Source organism: Dicentrarchus labrax, unplaced genomic scaffold (assembly GCF_905237075.1).
Source record: "Dicentrarchus labrax unplaced genomic scaffold, dlabrax2021, whole genome shotgun sequence".
Classification (NCBI taxonomy): Eukaryota; Metazoa; Chordata; class Actinopteri; family Moronidae; genus Dicentrarchus; species Dicentrarchus labrax.
In genome coordinates this window covers 17,631,109-17,647,596 of record NW_026136724.1, presented here as the reverse complement: position 1 = coordinate 17,647,596, position 16,488 = coordinate 17,631,109, and the positions used below count along the sequence as shown (strand labels likewise).

Below are 16,488 nucleotides of genomic sequence, written 5' to 3'. Positions count from 1 at the left end.
TTGAACTACTGTGTTTCTACAGTCCACTGTCCAATATTTACTCTGCTTTTGCCCTGTTTTTGGTCTCTACCAACTCCTGAGGGAAATATCTGGCTCTTTAGCAGCCAAATGCTTCAATGTGTTCACCAGCTAGTCGCTAACTGTGTCTGTCTGCTGTTTGGTGCTGTACAGGTCGTGTACAGTAGGTTAACCGGAGCATTATTGCTGACAACAGCTGCAAATTCTACAAATGATGCTGATGATGAATGTAAGACTGAACCTTAACAGTACAGTTGTGGGTTGCGAAACCAAAACAATAAGCAGATGCTGAAATGCTCTGTAACGCTGAGGTGAACTCTGGAGTTGGGTTGTAGCCTTCTGTGAGTGCATTTCTAGAAACTACCCCTTTCATATAGACGTAATCATTTGACCCATTGTTAAATATAAAAATATTAATGAGTGCAGCTTTAAAGTTGTTAAAACCTGAACATAAATGGAGTTAAAAGGGGATTAAGATTTGACAAGAAGAATTGGTGATGGATTCTGATTGATCAAAAAGGTTTCAAACTATAACCCTACTCATCTACCTCAATGGAGTGATATTCTCAAACACTTTCAAATGAGGTTTCCCCTATCGGTAAACATGGTTGGATTAGATTACCAAGTGGTTGGCACATGTTTAATTGCCAAGTGCTTCTAGGAAACACACACAAAGTTCTTGTTTTTGTTCATTTGTAGTGATAATCGAAGAGTTCATGGCGATAACAAGCTGAAACGAGTCCTACTGACCAGCACAGAGCCCCAGTGGCTTCATTATATCTAGTTTCAGCAGGCTGCTCCATCAGAGCCATGGGGAGAGAAACTAAGCCTCCCACAAGTATAAAACATCTGTTTGTTTTTTCAGATACAGAAGTGTTGAAGATGAAGAGGGTGTTGGAGTCACTGGCGTCATCCAACGATGAGAAGGTACGGTGTGATGTGATGTTGTGGTCATTAGCAGCAGCTGAGCAGCTGCTTTGATTTACTTTCAGCAGTTGTAACTGGAACATGATGTGTGTTTATCTACAGGAACGAAGGATAAAGGAGCTGGAGGAGTCACTTACAAAGTGCAAGAAAGTGCAGGAGCTGGTCAAAGGTCAGACTGTGTTTAAAGATCATACACGTTAATGTTACTCATTATTTACCCCCCATGATACTTTCATTGGTCTCACTAAATCAACATTGAATCACAGTTTTCAATGTATCAAATTCAAATGTAAAACAAAATGCTGTACTCCTAATTTTGGCCCTACATAGCACACAAAATGAAAACATCTGTGTCAAATTAGGACATTTTAAAATAAACTGTTTATTACTATTTCAGTGCTGCCAAACACCATTCACATCAAAACAGAGTTTGCTGTCATGTGCTCAAGATTCACTTATAAAAGACTGTATTACTGTAAACATAAATAGTGAAGTCTAGAGTCTGACCTAAATACTGCACTCATAGAAGAAATGATTGCAGTGTACTTCACTGCACCAGTTTACCTTTTTAGTTGTTTATTTGACACTAAATCTTGTTTCAGTCACTTATGTTTCATTATGTAATATACAGTAAGCTATGGTACTGCATTATCATAATGAACCAGCAGTAAAAAGGAAAGTAATTACATTTATAAATCATTCTTATTTCCACTACTACCATACATCACCCACACGTCTGTTAAAGTAAAGACATACATACTGCATTGGTTCAGCGTTCTGTAAACACAGTAAAAAGCTTAACCCTAATACGAGAGGATTGGACATATGATTTAGTATATAAGGGCAGTATTTTGTGTTTAAAACTAAGAATTTCAGTTTTCTCCAGTCTTTCTTAATGATGATACATACAAATCTTTATATTCTTTAGATCTGTGTTAGAATAGACAATGGTGAAATTAGCAATTATTTGGATGCCCTTAGACCACTTAACCACCACCAATATCAAGAAAACTACATTGAAGAGAGACCCTCTGTTTCTGTACTCCATTATTTTCCCTAATTCAACCTAAAAATGTGGACAAACTTCAAAAGAGAAAGGATAAACTGAGCATGGTGAGTTTAACCTGCACTACATCCCTGGTGACTAACTGTCCTCTCTCAGAGAAGTTAAAGGAAGATGACTATGACGATATCCCAGATGATCCCTCGGTTCCTGTATCCATGGAGGTGGATCAGGTCACCGTGGCGTTGGTGGGGGAGGCAGGAAGGAGCTCTGGCGAGGTAAACACAACCTCTGTCAAAACAATTCGCACACAGGATGAACCCCAGACTGTAGACTTCCTTTAGAAAAGCTCAATTTCGCCCTCCCACTCTGAAATTGTTCCTCCCAGGAATTCAGAACTAGTGTTCTGGTTATTATTTTTTGAGCTGTGTAAATGCTCTGCTGTTGAGAAAGTATGTTCAATTAATCATGTTTTTCTCCGTTGCTGTCTGTTGTCTCAGTCTATTCCATGTATAGCAGTGCTCTCTGAAATGAACGAACTGGACAGAGAACGACAGTTACAGGCAGCCGAAAGGTAAAGGTGGAATTAAATACAGTGAAGTATCTGCACAAAATATGAATTTGTTCTATCTGCTCTGTTTGACATTTCCAAAAGCATACAGTGTGTCTGTGACTGAAACAATGTGGTGTATGGGTGAAACAACAGAGCTGCCATTTTGACATAAAACAGGAGGATAAACACAGGTGTTACCAATGACACTAATGAAGGTTCTGCTTCATTGAAACAAACAGTCAGGATGCTGTTATGCATGCTGTGCGTAATTAGTGTCATTGTTAACAACTGTGATTGGTATGTGATCAGGGGGATCTCTCAGGACTCTTAAGCCATGTGCTCTTGACTGAAGCTTAAAAACTTGTTCTTGTTGTTTCAGTTCCTTAGACGTTCCACGGCCGGGTAGCTCATCCACAACCGACCAGGTAAGACCAGGACACACAATAAGGACTGTACTGTAAAAAAAATAACATGAGCCTAAAATGATCGTATTATTTCCAACTGCTTAAACACTCATTTTCCATGTTTGACCTTTTGAATGCGGAGAGTTTATCCATGTGAGTAGGTTGAATAAATGCCAGTGTATTAGCTTCTTTTATCAGTATCCATGTAGTCACAGGACCAATCACAGGACTCACTGTATGAGCCTGTCCTGCAGATAGTCCTGCTCTGACACCTAGTGGTTAAATCATGCAACTATATTCTTCTCTTTTTTTTTTTTCCCCCTCATAGGCCAAAAATAAAGCAGGGCCTGGTTTCTCGCCGCCTACCAAAGCAAACACCGCAAGTGATGATAGTTTTGGTACCAAGAAGGCCCGTTCGTCTTTCGGCCGGGGCTTCTTCAAGCTGCGTGCAGGCAAGCAGACAGCCAGCACTCCAAACCTGGGTGATACTGAACTCCTAACTATCACGCTGTCATAGAATTTATCACATTTTTCACTATTATATTATTTTACTGATCATGTTTCTCTCACGGCTCTGTAAATTGTGAAGATCGCACCCGGAGTGCCAGTGCACCTGCGTTAGGTACAGTAGTAGAGCAGAGTTGGCTTGCAGTATGGCTGCTCTGGATTATACAGCTGGATGTGTAGAAAGACAGTACTGACACTGTAATGTGACCATTTAACTTACTGTAGGTGAACTCTGATGATCACATACTGCCATACTGCTCTCTGATAGAAGTTTTCCCCACTTTTCTCTGAATCAGTGATTCCCAACCTTTTTTTTTTTTAACTTGTGGCAGCTCATCACAGTTTGCACATCAATCAAATTATGATTTTCTATCATTGTTTCATTTGAATCACTTTAAGAGCTTTACGTTTTAAAGCTATATTGTATCCTACAAGAAAAGTTGTGAATCACTGTTTTTCTGGGGTTTCTGGTATCTTGTTCTGGTGTGAGGTGTTTCTGTCCAGTTGTCCCGTATCTATGACTGTAAACCAACTGTAAACCATCTGCAATGAAGCCTATTTGATGGTACTTTCCAGTTAAATTGTAAAGGATTTCTCATTCGCTGTAAGTGAGAAAAGTTGCGTTGGAGTAGTTAACTAGTCTTTTGCATGGGTCAGTTGTAAAATATTAGTTTTTAGTTTAACATGGGGTCATAGTGGTGCTTTTGTAAGTGTAGTTTTGTTTGTAGCTGATCTGTTCTTGGAGATGGTTGGTGATCCAGCCTTGTTGAAGTACGTTTGTCATGTTAACGTGTGAATATGTAATTATTTTCACAGCCGAGACTGACCGTAAAGGCACAGAGCACCTGGACTTAGCCGGTGTTCCTCCACGAAAATCCCATGATGGAGCTCCTCTGCCGTCCTCACCTGAAACCAAAAAGAAGTCCAAAGGCTTCAGGAAATTCTTTGGCAGGTAACTCTCAGGGGTGCGTCAGCTGTAGGTAAAGTAATATAACGTGAATATTTTTGGTCATTTATCATGTGATACTCCTGCAGACTAAAGAGGAGTCACTCTACGTCCTTCAACCTTGACGATGCAGCAGAGATGGAGTTCAGGAGGGGCGGAGTCAGAGCCACAGCCGGCCCTCGACTCGGCTGGTCACGTGAATCTAAACACAAGTAGGTGTCAAAGAGGGGTAACCTGTAATACACTGTATGTCTCCTAAAATGACACGATTGTTCTGTGAAAGTAGTTTTACTGTGATCAATATTCCTTCTCCATCCCCGTCAGTGCTGTAGATGTTCCTTTCTCGCGGTGGAGTAAAGATGAAGTCTGTGCGTGGCTGCATGAGCAGGGCCTCGGGTTGTATGTTGCCCAGTGTCATAGCTGGATCAAGTCTGGACAAACGCTACTGCAGGCATCACAGCATGATCTGGAGAAGGTGAGGCTCCCATTAGTAGGAATGTTTACCATTCAGGTCAGATTTTTTTTTACTTCCCAAGCCAAATCTAGACTTCTAAAACTCACTGTTAACTTTTACTTATAACAGAATATTTCTACACTGCTCTACTTTACTCAAGTAAAAGATCTGAGTATTTCTTCCACCGCTGTCTGCTCGCTGCTGTCGATAAAAGTTTCCTGGGTGTGACGTTGTTTCTCTGTTGATCTGATCAGGAGCTGTGCATGAAGCAGCCGCTCCACAGGAAGAAGCTACAGCTGGCTCTGCAGGCTCTCGGGTCAGAGGAGGACGATTTCAAGGGGAAACTGGACCACAACTGGGTGACCAGTGAGTGTGACGTCATCTTGCTTAATAAAAATGTGTAGTCGTTTTGATTTAAAATAAAACACACTGATGTTTGTTTCAGGGTGGCTGGATGACATCGGCCTCCCGCAGTACAAAAGTCACTTTGACGAGGCTCGTGTTGATGGACGCGTGCTGCACTACATGACGGTGGTGAGCTGCCATAACCTTTTAAACCTTGTTGCACTGAAACCTGTTTCAAAGCAAAAGATCAAATTTAAAATCTTTTATGTTGTGACTGAATGTCCCCACCGAATAAATGATCAAACAGCTGACTTTGTGATAACTTTTTTTTGTTTTGTGTCCGTTACCCAGGATGACTTGCTGTCTCTGAAGGTGGGCAGCGTTCTCCATCATCTCAGCATCAAAAGGGCCGTTCAGGTCCTCCGCCTCAACTCCTACGAACCCAACTGTCTCAGGCGACGACCCTCTGATGAGGTATCACACAGAAAGCGACAACCCTTACTCTTCTCTCACTTTTTAAAGCTGTTTCGAATTTAGCTGCCACGGGAAAAAAACAACGTATTCCCTTGTCGTTGTTGTCCAGAACAACATCACGCCAGCCGAGATCTCCCAGTGGACCAACCACAGAGTGATGGAGTGGCTCCGGTCTGTGGATTTGGCAGAATACGCTCCAAATCTGAGGGGCAGCGGCGTTCATGGAGGGCTGATGGTGAGAAGGGCGGGGACAGGATCTGATGAAAGTTTAGGTGAACCCAGTGGGGAAGCACGCCATAAGTAAATATATAGTAATACAGGTCAAAATGTAAAATTACAAAATATATTTTTCTGTATTTTGTAACGTTTATAATCTATTCAAGGGTGGAGAAGAGTTCAGACTTGTTAACTATTTATTAATTCAAGTGTCTGTATATAAGTATGCAAATGTCTTTTATAGTAGTATAGTGTATATAGTACAGTGTAGTATATATTTTCTTGCAGATGTTTATTTTTTCCATAAAGGTGGAAGGATCTGACTCATCCTTAATTAAAGGAAGTAATGTATTCTAGTCCGTGGCACAGGCATACAGAAAGGAATCTAAGTATAAAAACATTTTTTAAGAAATTATATAAATACAGTATGTTCAATAGATTGTCCAGGATGAGACGTAATTAAGTTGAGAAAGTTAACTTATTTCATTGTGGTGGTCTTCCCTGTTTGTTCAGCACACAGCAGGCAGCCTCTCTTAATGACTTCAGCGTGGCAACACTAACACACTGTTATGTACTATTTATAAAAAAAAAAAAAAAAAAAACCTTCTGTTTCCATTTTTGACCTCTCACCATGATGCTTTCTCAATGTCTGACGCTCTGAAGGTGTTGGAGCCTCGCTTCAACGTGGAAGCGCTCGCCCTTCTGCTCAACATTCCTCCCAACAAAACCCTGCTGAGACGCCACCTGGCAACACACTTCCACCTGCTCATCGGCTCCGAGGCACAGCGGCTCAAACAGGACTGTCTGGAAAACCCAGACTACACCGTCCTCACCGCCACCGCCAAGGTCAAGGTAACTACTCGTCCGTTGCATCGCAAACAAATCTCTCGGTCACCGTGGTGATATCAGCTCCAGTTTCACTCAGAGTAAAGCTGCCGCCTTTCTGAAGGAGATTTCACACACTGAATTCCTCGTGGGTCCTTCAACTGACATTTCGGTCTTTTATTGATGGAAATTGGCTTATGTTATTTACATAGGGAAAATATTACCTTATGGTCCACATCACGAGCTGCTTCTCAGAATCTTTGTCTTTGTGTTCAGTTGGGAGCTTTAGTTTCTCTTTATGGTTTAAATGCTGTTTTATCACCTTTATCACTAAATCACAACTATTTTGTGTATAGATTATTTCTATAGATTTTTATAGGTTCCCAGTCTTTATGCTAAGCTAAACTCAGCTAATGTCCTCAGATGTCTTGTTTTGTTGTTGGACCAACAGTCCACAATATACTCAAGCTTATGGAAGATATCTAAAATGTAGCATATTCTCTGGTGAGAAGCTGTAACTAGGGAGAGTTTGCCATATGGTTTAAAGTCTGTGTAAAACAAATTCAGTGATTTCTCTATAAACACATTAAATAGCTGTTAAACATTATAAAACACTGGAAACTATGTGGTGCTGAATTGTGGAGTTTGAAAGTTTTTCTCTTCACTGGTTTTGGGTTCAGGATTTTTTGGGCAGGGCTAAAAGTATGACTGGATAAATTAATCAACCAGTTGTCTCAGCTCTACTTGAATTTAGTGCAAAACACTGAATATCTCTTAGCTTCCGTATCAGCAAAAGCCCTCGATTACAAACCCTTTTCCTCCTCCAGCCCAGGCGTATGTCATTCGGTGGTTTTGGCACTTTGAGGAAGAAACGGCAGGATGATGGCGAGGAGTACGTCTGCCCCATGAATGTGGAAATGCCCAAGAGCAGCAGTTTTCAGAGGGGTGTCCAGATCTATGAAGAGAACCTTGACCACCTGGAACAGGTACGGAGATACTTCTACTTCTTTCATACAACTGGATTTCTTAAGAAAATACCAGGAAGAGTTGCTGTGGAGCATTTTGAATGAGTGTCTTTATTTTGTATCATTAATCTGTTGCCTGGCCCTCTGTTTGTGTGTTATTTGACAGATGGAAGACTCTGAAGGGACAGTTAGGCAGATAGGAGCATTTTCTGAGGGAATCAACAATCTGACGGTGAGACACAAAGCTGCTCCTGTGTGACTGCACAGTACAGAACAGCTGACAAAAAAAAAGTTCTCTCCATTTATGGGAGTAGAAGAATGACTAAGAATGGAGCGTACGAACCTGACTTATTGGAAAACTGAAAATTGAGTTCATCTTTTGAGTTTCCTTCATCCTCTTTGGTCCCTTTGTGTTTCAGATCATGCTGAAGGACGATGAGTTTTTTCACGAGGTCGCTGTCTGCCCACCGGAGGTCAACGGGACAGAAACTGAAAACTATGGCGTTTGAGTCGCCGAGCTTTGTGAAAAAAGAACAAACTGTGCCAACACAAATCCCTCCACCCACCTTTTTACAGTATTTTCATCATTCTGAAGTACATCCACAGCTTTCATGACCGTATAAATATTTATTGAAGCTGTCGAATATAATGCATGAACTGAAAATGCGAGATTTAAAGCATTAATGTACCTCCTTCTTCATTTATTTTATTATTCAAGCATTTGTCTTCAGTAATCAGTGAGGTAAGCATACGTGTTAGTTTGTTCTTTTTGAGGAGTCGCCCTCAGCTGTGTTTAGTACTCAAGTTTTATTTGTGGTACGTAAAGATGCTTTATCTTAAGTTCATTCAAATCACAGCAAACGCATAGTTCTGACTGTATTTGTCCAGGTTTTGAGATCTCTGCCTCCCCTCCAACACAAAGTATTCTTGTGTGGCAATCATTTAAACCATTTAAAAATTACCTTTACTGTAGTGTACCTTTTCAGAAACTACAGTGCAACAAGGACACTTTCTATGGAACAGCTTTATTTTATAACTGTGGGTAGCGTTCTGTGTATTACCCAGGACATTTCTTTCTGACCTATTGAATTTTGTTGTCATCTTTCAATACTGTGAGCACCAAACACATGTAATTCCATTCACCTACATGGCATCGGGGGTTGAAACATAAATCTCAAAACCTGGATGAATAAAAGCAAAACTATCTGCATGGCTAGATACCACTGGAAGTTTTTTTTATTTAAAAAAAAAAAAGTTCTCATTTTTAGAAGTAAGCTGATTTTGCTTTCTTTCCAAGAACTAGGTGTGAAGATCGCTACCACTCTTGTGTCTTAAATATGAAGCCACAGCCAGGAGGTGATTAGCTTAGCATGAAGACTAGAAGCAGGGGCAATCACCTAGAATGGACTCTCTCTGGAGCGCACTAATTAAGACAAATCTCTTTTGTTTAATCTGAAAGCTGTTCACAACACAATAGTTACAGCACGTAACTCTCCCTAAAACTACAAATTGTTGTTTTTAACGTTTGTTTCTGTATGGATTAACCTAATAAGATAAATGTTAATTAGTGAGCTTTAGCTGGAAGATGGATTTTGTTTTTTAAGCGTTTCCCGCTGCTTCTAGTCTTTATGCTAAGCTAATAAACTCCTGGCTCTAGCTCTATATTTAACGCACAGCATGAGTGGTATTGATCCTCCCATCTAACTCCTGGCATGAAAGTGTTTCTTCTCCAAATTCCTTTTTAAGAGACAGCATTACTGAAAGTAAACATGGAAACCAAAGTCATTGTTTTAAAAAAAAAAAATTGTAATAAAAAGGAGAAATCTGCATCCTTCCTTGTCTTAACATCCTTCTCAACCAGCCCAGGGAGCTGCTACAACAGTTATGATCCAACACTTGTAAATGAGGAGTTGTACTTGAGTCCTGCAGAGCAACAAAATAAAAGCATCAAATTCAATAGCAATTGGGTTTTATGTTGCATATCCAAACAAGTAGCCACAATTGCAGCAAAGACATATCAGTAACTACATCACGTTCAATAAATCACTATGAACATGTTTAAGCAAAGTACTGACATCTTTGATGTGACGATAGATAACGGGCAGGTACACGTTAACACAGTCTCAACAGCAATAATGGAATTAATACAATTCTGTATAAATGAAGGTCAGAATTCTTTAACTGTGCATAAAAAAGCTTTGCAAGTGTTAAGGCACTCAGAAAACAGCCAGTAAACCTCGACGACTCTGATATTGAAACCGAACTGAGGCCACAGCAGGACAGCAGGGTTCGTTTGCAACAGATTAGGAATCACATCCATATTTCAAAGCCAACACTCTTCATACTCAAACATTCACCATTTCCTGCCCTTCCACAACCCTTCCTGATTCCATAAATTGGTCCGCGCTGTGATTCTGTTGCATGAATAATATTCATGGCATAAATATAGTATACATAGTGCAATACCCACTGCAACTGTATGAGTGCTTTAATGCTTTTGGGGTAGAGAAAATGATAACTGGACACCCTTATATGCCCAAACCTCGACTCCTTTGGTGTTGACATCGTCTAGAAGGTGAACCTGCGGCTACTGGAGTGGCCGACTTTGTCCAGGTTGGGGTTGCAGGCGAACTGGATCATAGGCGGAGGTCCACACATCAGGATGAGAGTGTCTTCACTGGGAGGCGGCAGGTGTTCCCTCACCATGTCTTCACCGATGAAGCCTTGGCTGTACTCCCAATCTGAAACGCAGAAAAGGCGCCAACGTTTAAACACAACTAAGACATCAACATCCTCAAAAAAAAACAAAAAACATCAGCATAAAAACTCTGTTCAAAAGGCAGTTATTCTACTTGGGAGTTTTGTAGAAGTCAGGAAAGAAAGTGTACATCAGAGCAAAAAAATGCTGATAGACCTCAACAGTCTGAACTGAACCTGAGTCAGCTAACATCAGACTCAACCCCCTCTGCTTAACGGCTCAACGGAGAGGTTTCGGCTGTGCTATTACAAGTTTCCCAGCATCCTGTGTGATTTGGTGCCATAATCCTTGCTCTACGAAAAAAAGACCAGAAACTGCGGGTTGCTCTCTTTTTTTTCATATATGAAATAAACATAATATATTACTGTGTTTAATTGTATTCATTGTAAATTTTAGGTTAAACATTTATGAGTAAATCTTTTATTGAGAATGGGCCTACATTATTCAACTTAATATTGATATATCAGTGCACTAGTGACCCCTACTGGTGAGAATAATGTGTGCCACTCAGTGCAAACATTATTGATACACAGTCAAAGAAAGTACATTTCATTTTCAGGCACTTTCTCTCTCTCTGATTTTATACTTGCCTTAATACTTCCACTGCATTTCAGAGACCTGTTACTATTACTTTTCAGATTATTATTATTATTTTTTTACCATGCAAAACATTAAGACCTTAAGACAAAACAGCAAATCCTCGCATCTGAGAAACTGGACATGTAGATCTTTGCCTTAAAAAAAAAAAAGCCCTAAATGACTAATAAATTATCAAAATAGTAAAATGTGCCTCAATTTTTATGATCACAAGTCTAATCAGGAAATGAATACAGAGTTTCAGCGGAAACAGCCAAACATAAAGATGCCTTTGAGTTTCGCTATCACGCAAAACATCACCAGCTACTTCTCCTATACCTAATGAATATTCTTCTCAGGGTTCACAGAAATGGTGCAACACGTCATAGAAATACATCCAAATATAGCTGAAACAATTAGTCAGTTAATTCCAAAAACTGTCAACCTTTCAGTTCTCCTTCATGATAAACTGAACAACTGGGGGTTTGAAGTTTTACTCTGAGTTCCTGGACGTTTTATACAATCTTCAGACATTTTATAGACCGAATTAAATCATAAATAATGAAAATGTGTTAGCCCTAGATATAAATACATGGTTGATGTCAGAACAATATCACAGATACAATGCTGCTGATGGTTTGAACAGGAGCCAGAATATCACTTTTCACTTCCTGCTGAAGTTTTCGTGATAAGCATCGTTAGGGAACTTACCTTCAGGTGCTCTGTCCAAGGTGAACCACAGCTTGAACCGGTCCGGGTTGTTGACTTGAATCTCTTCCAACTCTGGTCTCAACAGGATGTCTTTCTCAGTCTGTGACGGGACAGGGAGAACCAGGTCTTATGTTCCACCTCTGCTTTCATTATAACCCACCACAAGACAAATTCTAATAATTGCAAACATCCGTGCATCATGTGATCCTGGCTGATGAAACCGACCTGGTTGGCAAACAGCAGGTGACACACCGTCTTGTCCTGAGGATCCTTCATCACAGCGGTGATGAGCTGCAACATGGGAGTGATCCCTGTAAGGAAACAAAGGTTTGGTTGAGTTATATTAACTGTAGAAGCTCATATTTCTGGCTTCAGACACAAAGAACCTTTCATTAAACACAGAATGTGTGGCCAAAAATATGTGGACAGTGTGTGTTGTTTTCATGGTTTGACTGAAACCACTCCCTGTGCCAATACAGTGGCAGTCAATATATGGCAGCTGAATACAAACACATTAGCAGAGACAGTTAATATTTAACAAAGCTTTTGCAAATAACACTCTTTATAATCTTTATCAAATTCTCTCAAGTAGAAAATGATTAATTATCTAGTTGGAGATTTATTTTCTAGTAAATTAGAAACTGATGTAGAGCTTTTGGAAGCAAAAAAATAAAAACAATGTATACACATCTAAAGCGATAATTTGTTACAAGTGTTTAACACTTAAAAACTGATCTGCTTCAGAAGGACTGTGTGGGTGTGGTCTGATCAGATATGACAGTGACCAAACAAGTGACAAAACCACCAAGAAAAACAGAAACAAATACAACAATCTCTCTCTCACTGTGTTCGTGTATGTCTCTACAGTACATAATGATATTTTAGAAACTTATGTAACAGTTTGTGTTTCAACATGCGAATGTCCACATGCGCAAAGACATGGTGAAAGAATGGGGTTTCCCAGTTTGGCGTGCAAGAACTTGACTGGCCTGCACAGAGCCCCGACCTCAAACCCGTCAGCTGTGAGACCTTAAAGCACAACTTCACAAATACAGTCAGCTTCCAAAATGTGGTGGGAAGAGGACGCCGCATTATAGAAAGTGAAACAGACACACATGGGGGGGTAATGTTTGTGTAGTGACCTGAACCAAAAGAAAACAACCTACAAGCCACTGGGGGGCAGCTGTAGCAGTGCTTGCCTAATCGATGCGTTGCCTTTGTGTAGCATGCCGGTCAAGTAATCCACATTTCCAAACATCCCCACGGGCCCTTTCAAGAGTATTTATTTGTACAGCGTGGCCATCCACATTACAGACGGCGGCCTATACGCACTCACATCAGTTATTAACTTACAAACAAAAACAGCTCAGTGATGGTCAAAAAAAAGTGTGTGCTTCTTCCGGTAACGACACACCTGCTCTGTGATTACTGCTTCACCTCTTTGGTCTTTTCCCTTCACTCAACACACCGCCTGCTGTTCAAAAAGGGAACTACAACACACACCATTTCACATGCACACAGGTACTACTAAACCCAGGACAAAAATGGCTTCAACAGTTTGGGTGTCCACATACTTTTGACCATGTAGGGGATTTCTAACCAAAGCTACTGAACAGGAGAGCTTTGGTAGTAACAGCGTATGTCACATAAAAGAGATCTTAGAACAAATTCTCCACAACAAGCAGGCCAATAATACCACCAAGAAGCAATTTATAGACAAAATGTTTGGAGCTGCATCAATTAGCCGATTAATCTCCAGACAAATAATGTGTAAACATTTTGATAATAGATTCATCATTTAAATGAACTGTCTCCAGAATATGAAGATTTCCTGCTTTTCTCTGTTAAATATGACTGTAAAATGAATATTTTGGTGTTTTTGACTATTTTCTGACATTTTATTGACTAAACGATTAATAGAGTCAGCAGATTAATCAATAATGAAAATAATCGTGGGTTGCAGCTTTATATAAAAACGCATTATATCTTTAGGTTTAAGACTGTTGGTCAGGAAAATCAGGCAACTTGATGATGGACATTTTACAGTGTTGAACGAATCCTCACTTAACTGAGAAAGTCATTTCCTGCTTCTATAGATTCTCTAGAAGTTTCCCTTACCTGTCCCTCCAGCAATCATGCCCACATGTTTGGCGTTCTTGGTCACAGCTGCGGTCTTCTTATCTTCTTGAATGGCAAAAACACCTGCGGAGGGAAAGTGACAGCATCAGATGAGGCCACTGAAGCTGAATTTGAATCGTAACTGACTGCAAACATCTTTCCACCGAACACACCGAGACATCAGGTCACGGCGCTCACCTTTGCCCTTGTAAACGAGAAGACCACTGGGTCCTCTGAAGTCGATGGTGTCGTTGATCTTGAGGCTCTCCATGTACTGACTCATCTTCCCGCCCTCAGGGAATTTAGGGTTAACATCTTTAAAGTAAATCTGGGACAGCAGGAGAAAATGGGTTCAGAAAAATAAAATGGCAGCCACACATATATACAGAAACTACTTTTCCTTCAGGTTTTACCTTCACCACCAAGTCCACAAAGCCTTTGTCATCATCGCTGGACACTGGCGTGTACGGACGCACGACCAGCTTCCCGTCGATTTTGGCAGACAGATAGATATGCTGCCCTGGGAAGGAAAACACAGAGAGCCATGTAAAATATGTTGGATGCTACTACTCTGATAGCGGAATAATAGTTTCTGTAACTTTTTTAAAGAAAAATGCTGAACGGTCTCTGGTGGTTTCTCAAATGTGAGGATTCACTGTTTCCTTGTATCATATATGATAGTGGTTTGAATTATCTTTGGATTTTAGACTGATGGTCAGGTAATACAAGCAATTTGAAGACGTCAACTCAGGCTCTGTGACTTTGCAATTTTTCTTACATTTCAAAGACTAAACGGTAAATTGAGAAAATATAAACACATAATAGATAAATAGATAATACAAATAATAGTCAGCTGAACTAAGAAGTTAATATTAGGGCTGCAAAATAAAAATGTATATGCATCAAATTACCTGAATGCATGTATATCTTTGAATTTGATTTATTACATTACAAAATGACTGTGACTGGTTTCCAATATGTATCAATACCTACTTCGATTGATTAGGAGCACATACTAACCAATAGGGAGACCGAGGACGTGTTCAGGGGAAGGCAGGGCAAAGCGAAACTTCCTTGTGTCATGACTGACAATCTGTGTGTGCAACAAACACAGAACAGTTGGTCAGACAGAAAAGTTGCATTGAAAAAGCCAAAACACCAACACAGATCAACGCAGGTGCTTGAACGCATCTGGTGCGTTTGCGAAACAGAGAAACAGCAGATTGTGTGCGGGGGATAAGGGGACATTCAGACTGGTTACCTGTTTGTCCAGCAGCCGCAGTGCATACTTAATGTTTGGGTCCTCTAAGGTGATGGCTGCTCTCCTCTTTGAGAAGAAAAGTCTGAAGATGAGGTTGATGATGCCGTCAAAGCCGCCTCGGATCAGCTGCAGATAAAAAAAGGGGAAAAGCGAGAGAATGACTCAGACCACCAGCTAGCATGAGCCACACCAACTGCTGGAGACCTCCGTGGGGCGTTGTCTAACTTTAGTCTTTTTCTTTTATCCATAACAGGACAAATGAGTCATAGAAATTCCTGCGGGCAGGCCTGACAGAGCGTCCATCTGAACTTGGGTTGGGGGAAACTAAATGTGAGCTAACGTTAGCCTCAGCTTAAAAGCAATTAAATTAGCCACAACATAATAAGTCCGGCGACTTTGCATTGAGGTATACTTACACCAATGATGTAGGACAGCATTTTCAGTTAGTTTAAGCGACTGCGTGGTCGAGTTTACTGCAACGGCGACGGTAGTACGAGGAGCTGTCATGTACGTCAGACAAGCTAGCTCGGTTAAAAAAAAAAAAATACTACATCCGGTTGGTGTTTTTAAAAATAATGTTTTTTTTTTTTTTTTAAATAACACCCAGCAAGTCAGCTAAATTATTAAAGGTAATGGTAAGTAAGATACGGGTTTTATTATTTAATTAAACCTGATATAATACAGTCTTTACATTTTTTTCAACAAAATAGCAACGGCAGTGGACAACTTCCGGTATGATGACGGCTAACGCTGGCTAACTTGACAAAGATGAGGCTCAGACGTCACTTCCTCACGACGGGCCTGGATTTTCAGAATAAACAAAAAGCTTCCCAAAAATAAAAGACCACAATTAATAGTTGGCACAGAAACAAGTGCACGGGGCAAAACAATGAGGCAAAACTTTAGTATCAGTATTATCCATGAGCACCAAATAAGAAAGACACTATGTGGCTTTGGTTACTTCTTGGCTCCTCAGCCAGAATGGAGCCTTATTTGATCATGCAGCTTTTATTATTTTAATGTAGACCACAGAAACAGATTTAATGGACTGCATTAAGCCATTAAAAATCACACCAATGCAGCACTTCCAAAATTTAGTTTGTATTTATACATTGTGCAAATATTGTATAACTATTTTTTTTGTTCTTGTTTTTTATGCCTCATATTGTGTGTACTTTTGAGGGTTACTTATCTGTCCTATGCATCTGTTCATGCACTTCCTGTTGTGGCTGTCAGAAGCACAAAATACATTGTAATCAGTCCGAAAACAACTCTCTTACTTTATCCCCCTCATTTACACTGTCCTGCTGACAGTACAGTTTGTTTAAACTCATACTGTGCAGCCACATTTTGTTAAAATTAACAGAACTTTATTACCAAATTTGTCAGGCAAAATTTGGGGTAAATGTGTATAAAATGATGTAAAA

At 40.2% G+C, this 16,488-nt stretch overlaps 2 protein-coding genes across 5 annotated transcripts in view; one reads left to right on the top strand and one right to left on the bottom strand.

Annotated features, from left to right (window-relative positions):
• LOC127359283 (liprin-beta-1) overlaps positions 1-9,466 on the top strand; it is a 67,992-nt gene extending 58,526 nt beyond the window's left edge. For 2 of the 4 annotated variants that reach the window (XM_051393208.1, XM_051393207.1), the window contains exons 9-26: positions 884-945; positions 1,048-1,114; positions 2,108-2,226; positions 2,449-2,522; positions 2,881-2,926; positions 3,234-3,387; positions 3,495-3,527; positions 4,229-4,364; positions 4,448-4,570; positions 4,683-4,833; positions 5,067-5,178; positions 5,258-5,346; positions 5,509-5,631; positions 5,741-5,866; positions 6,511-6,699; positions 7,500-7,658; positions 7,804-7,869; positions 8,057-9,466. In XM_051393208.1, the coding sequence (XP_051249168.1) occupies positions 884-945; positions 1,048-1,114; positions 2,108-2,226; positions 2,449-2,522; positions 2,881-2,926; positions 3,234-3,387; positions 3,495-3,527; positions 4,229-4,364; positions 4,448-4,570; positions 4,683-4,833; positions 5,067-5,178; positions 5,258-5,346; positions 5,509-5,631; positions 5,741-5,866; positions 6,511-6,699; positions 7,500-7,658; positions 7,804-7,869; positions 8,057-8,146 (1,919 nt within the window). In that variant the 3' untranslated portion in view covers positions 8,147-9,466. The remainder of the gene's footprint in view (positions 1-883; positions 946-1,047; positions 1,115-2,107; positions 2,227-2,448; positions 2,523-2,880; positions 2,927-3,233; positions 3,388-3,494; positions 3,528-4,228; positions 4,365-4,447; positions 4,571-4,682; positions 4,834-5,066; positions 5,179-5,257; positions 5,347-5,508; positions 5,632-5,740; positions 5,867-6,510; positions 6,700-7,499; positions 7,659-7,803; positions 7,870-8,056) is intronic. The other 2 variants (XM_051393210.1, XM_051393209.1) reach the window with 2 other exon arrangements.
• Positions 9,467-9,589: 123 nt separating this feature from the next.
• LOC127359285 (NADH-cytochrome b5 reductase 3) lies at positions 9,590-15,606 on the bottom strand. Its single transcript, XM_051393221.1, has 9 exons — positions 15,478-15,606; positions 15,062-15,187; positions 14,821-14,893; positions 14,214-14,320; positions 13,999-14,128; positions 13,801-13,884; positions 11,908-11,993; positions 11,683-11,782; positions 9,590-10,378 (listed from the first exon to the last, which is right to left on the bottom strand). The coding sequence occupies exons 1-9, from the start codon at positions 15,496-15,498 to the stop codon at positions 10,206-10,208; spliced, it is 900 nt and encodes a 299-aa protein (XP_051249181.1). The 5' UTR covers positions 15,499-15,606; the 3' UTR covers positions 9,590-10,205.
• Positions 15,607-16,488: the final 882 nt, after the last annotated feature.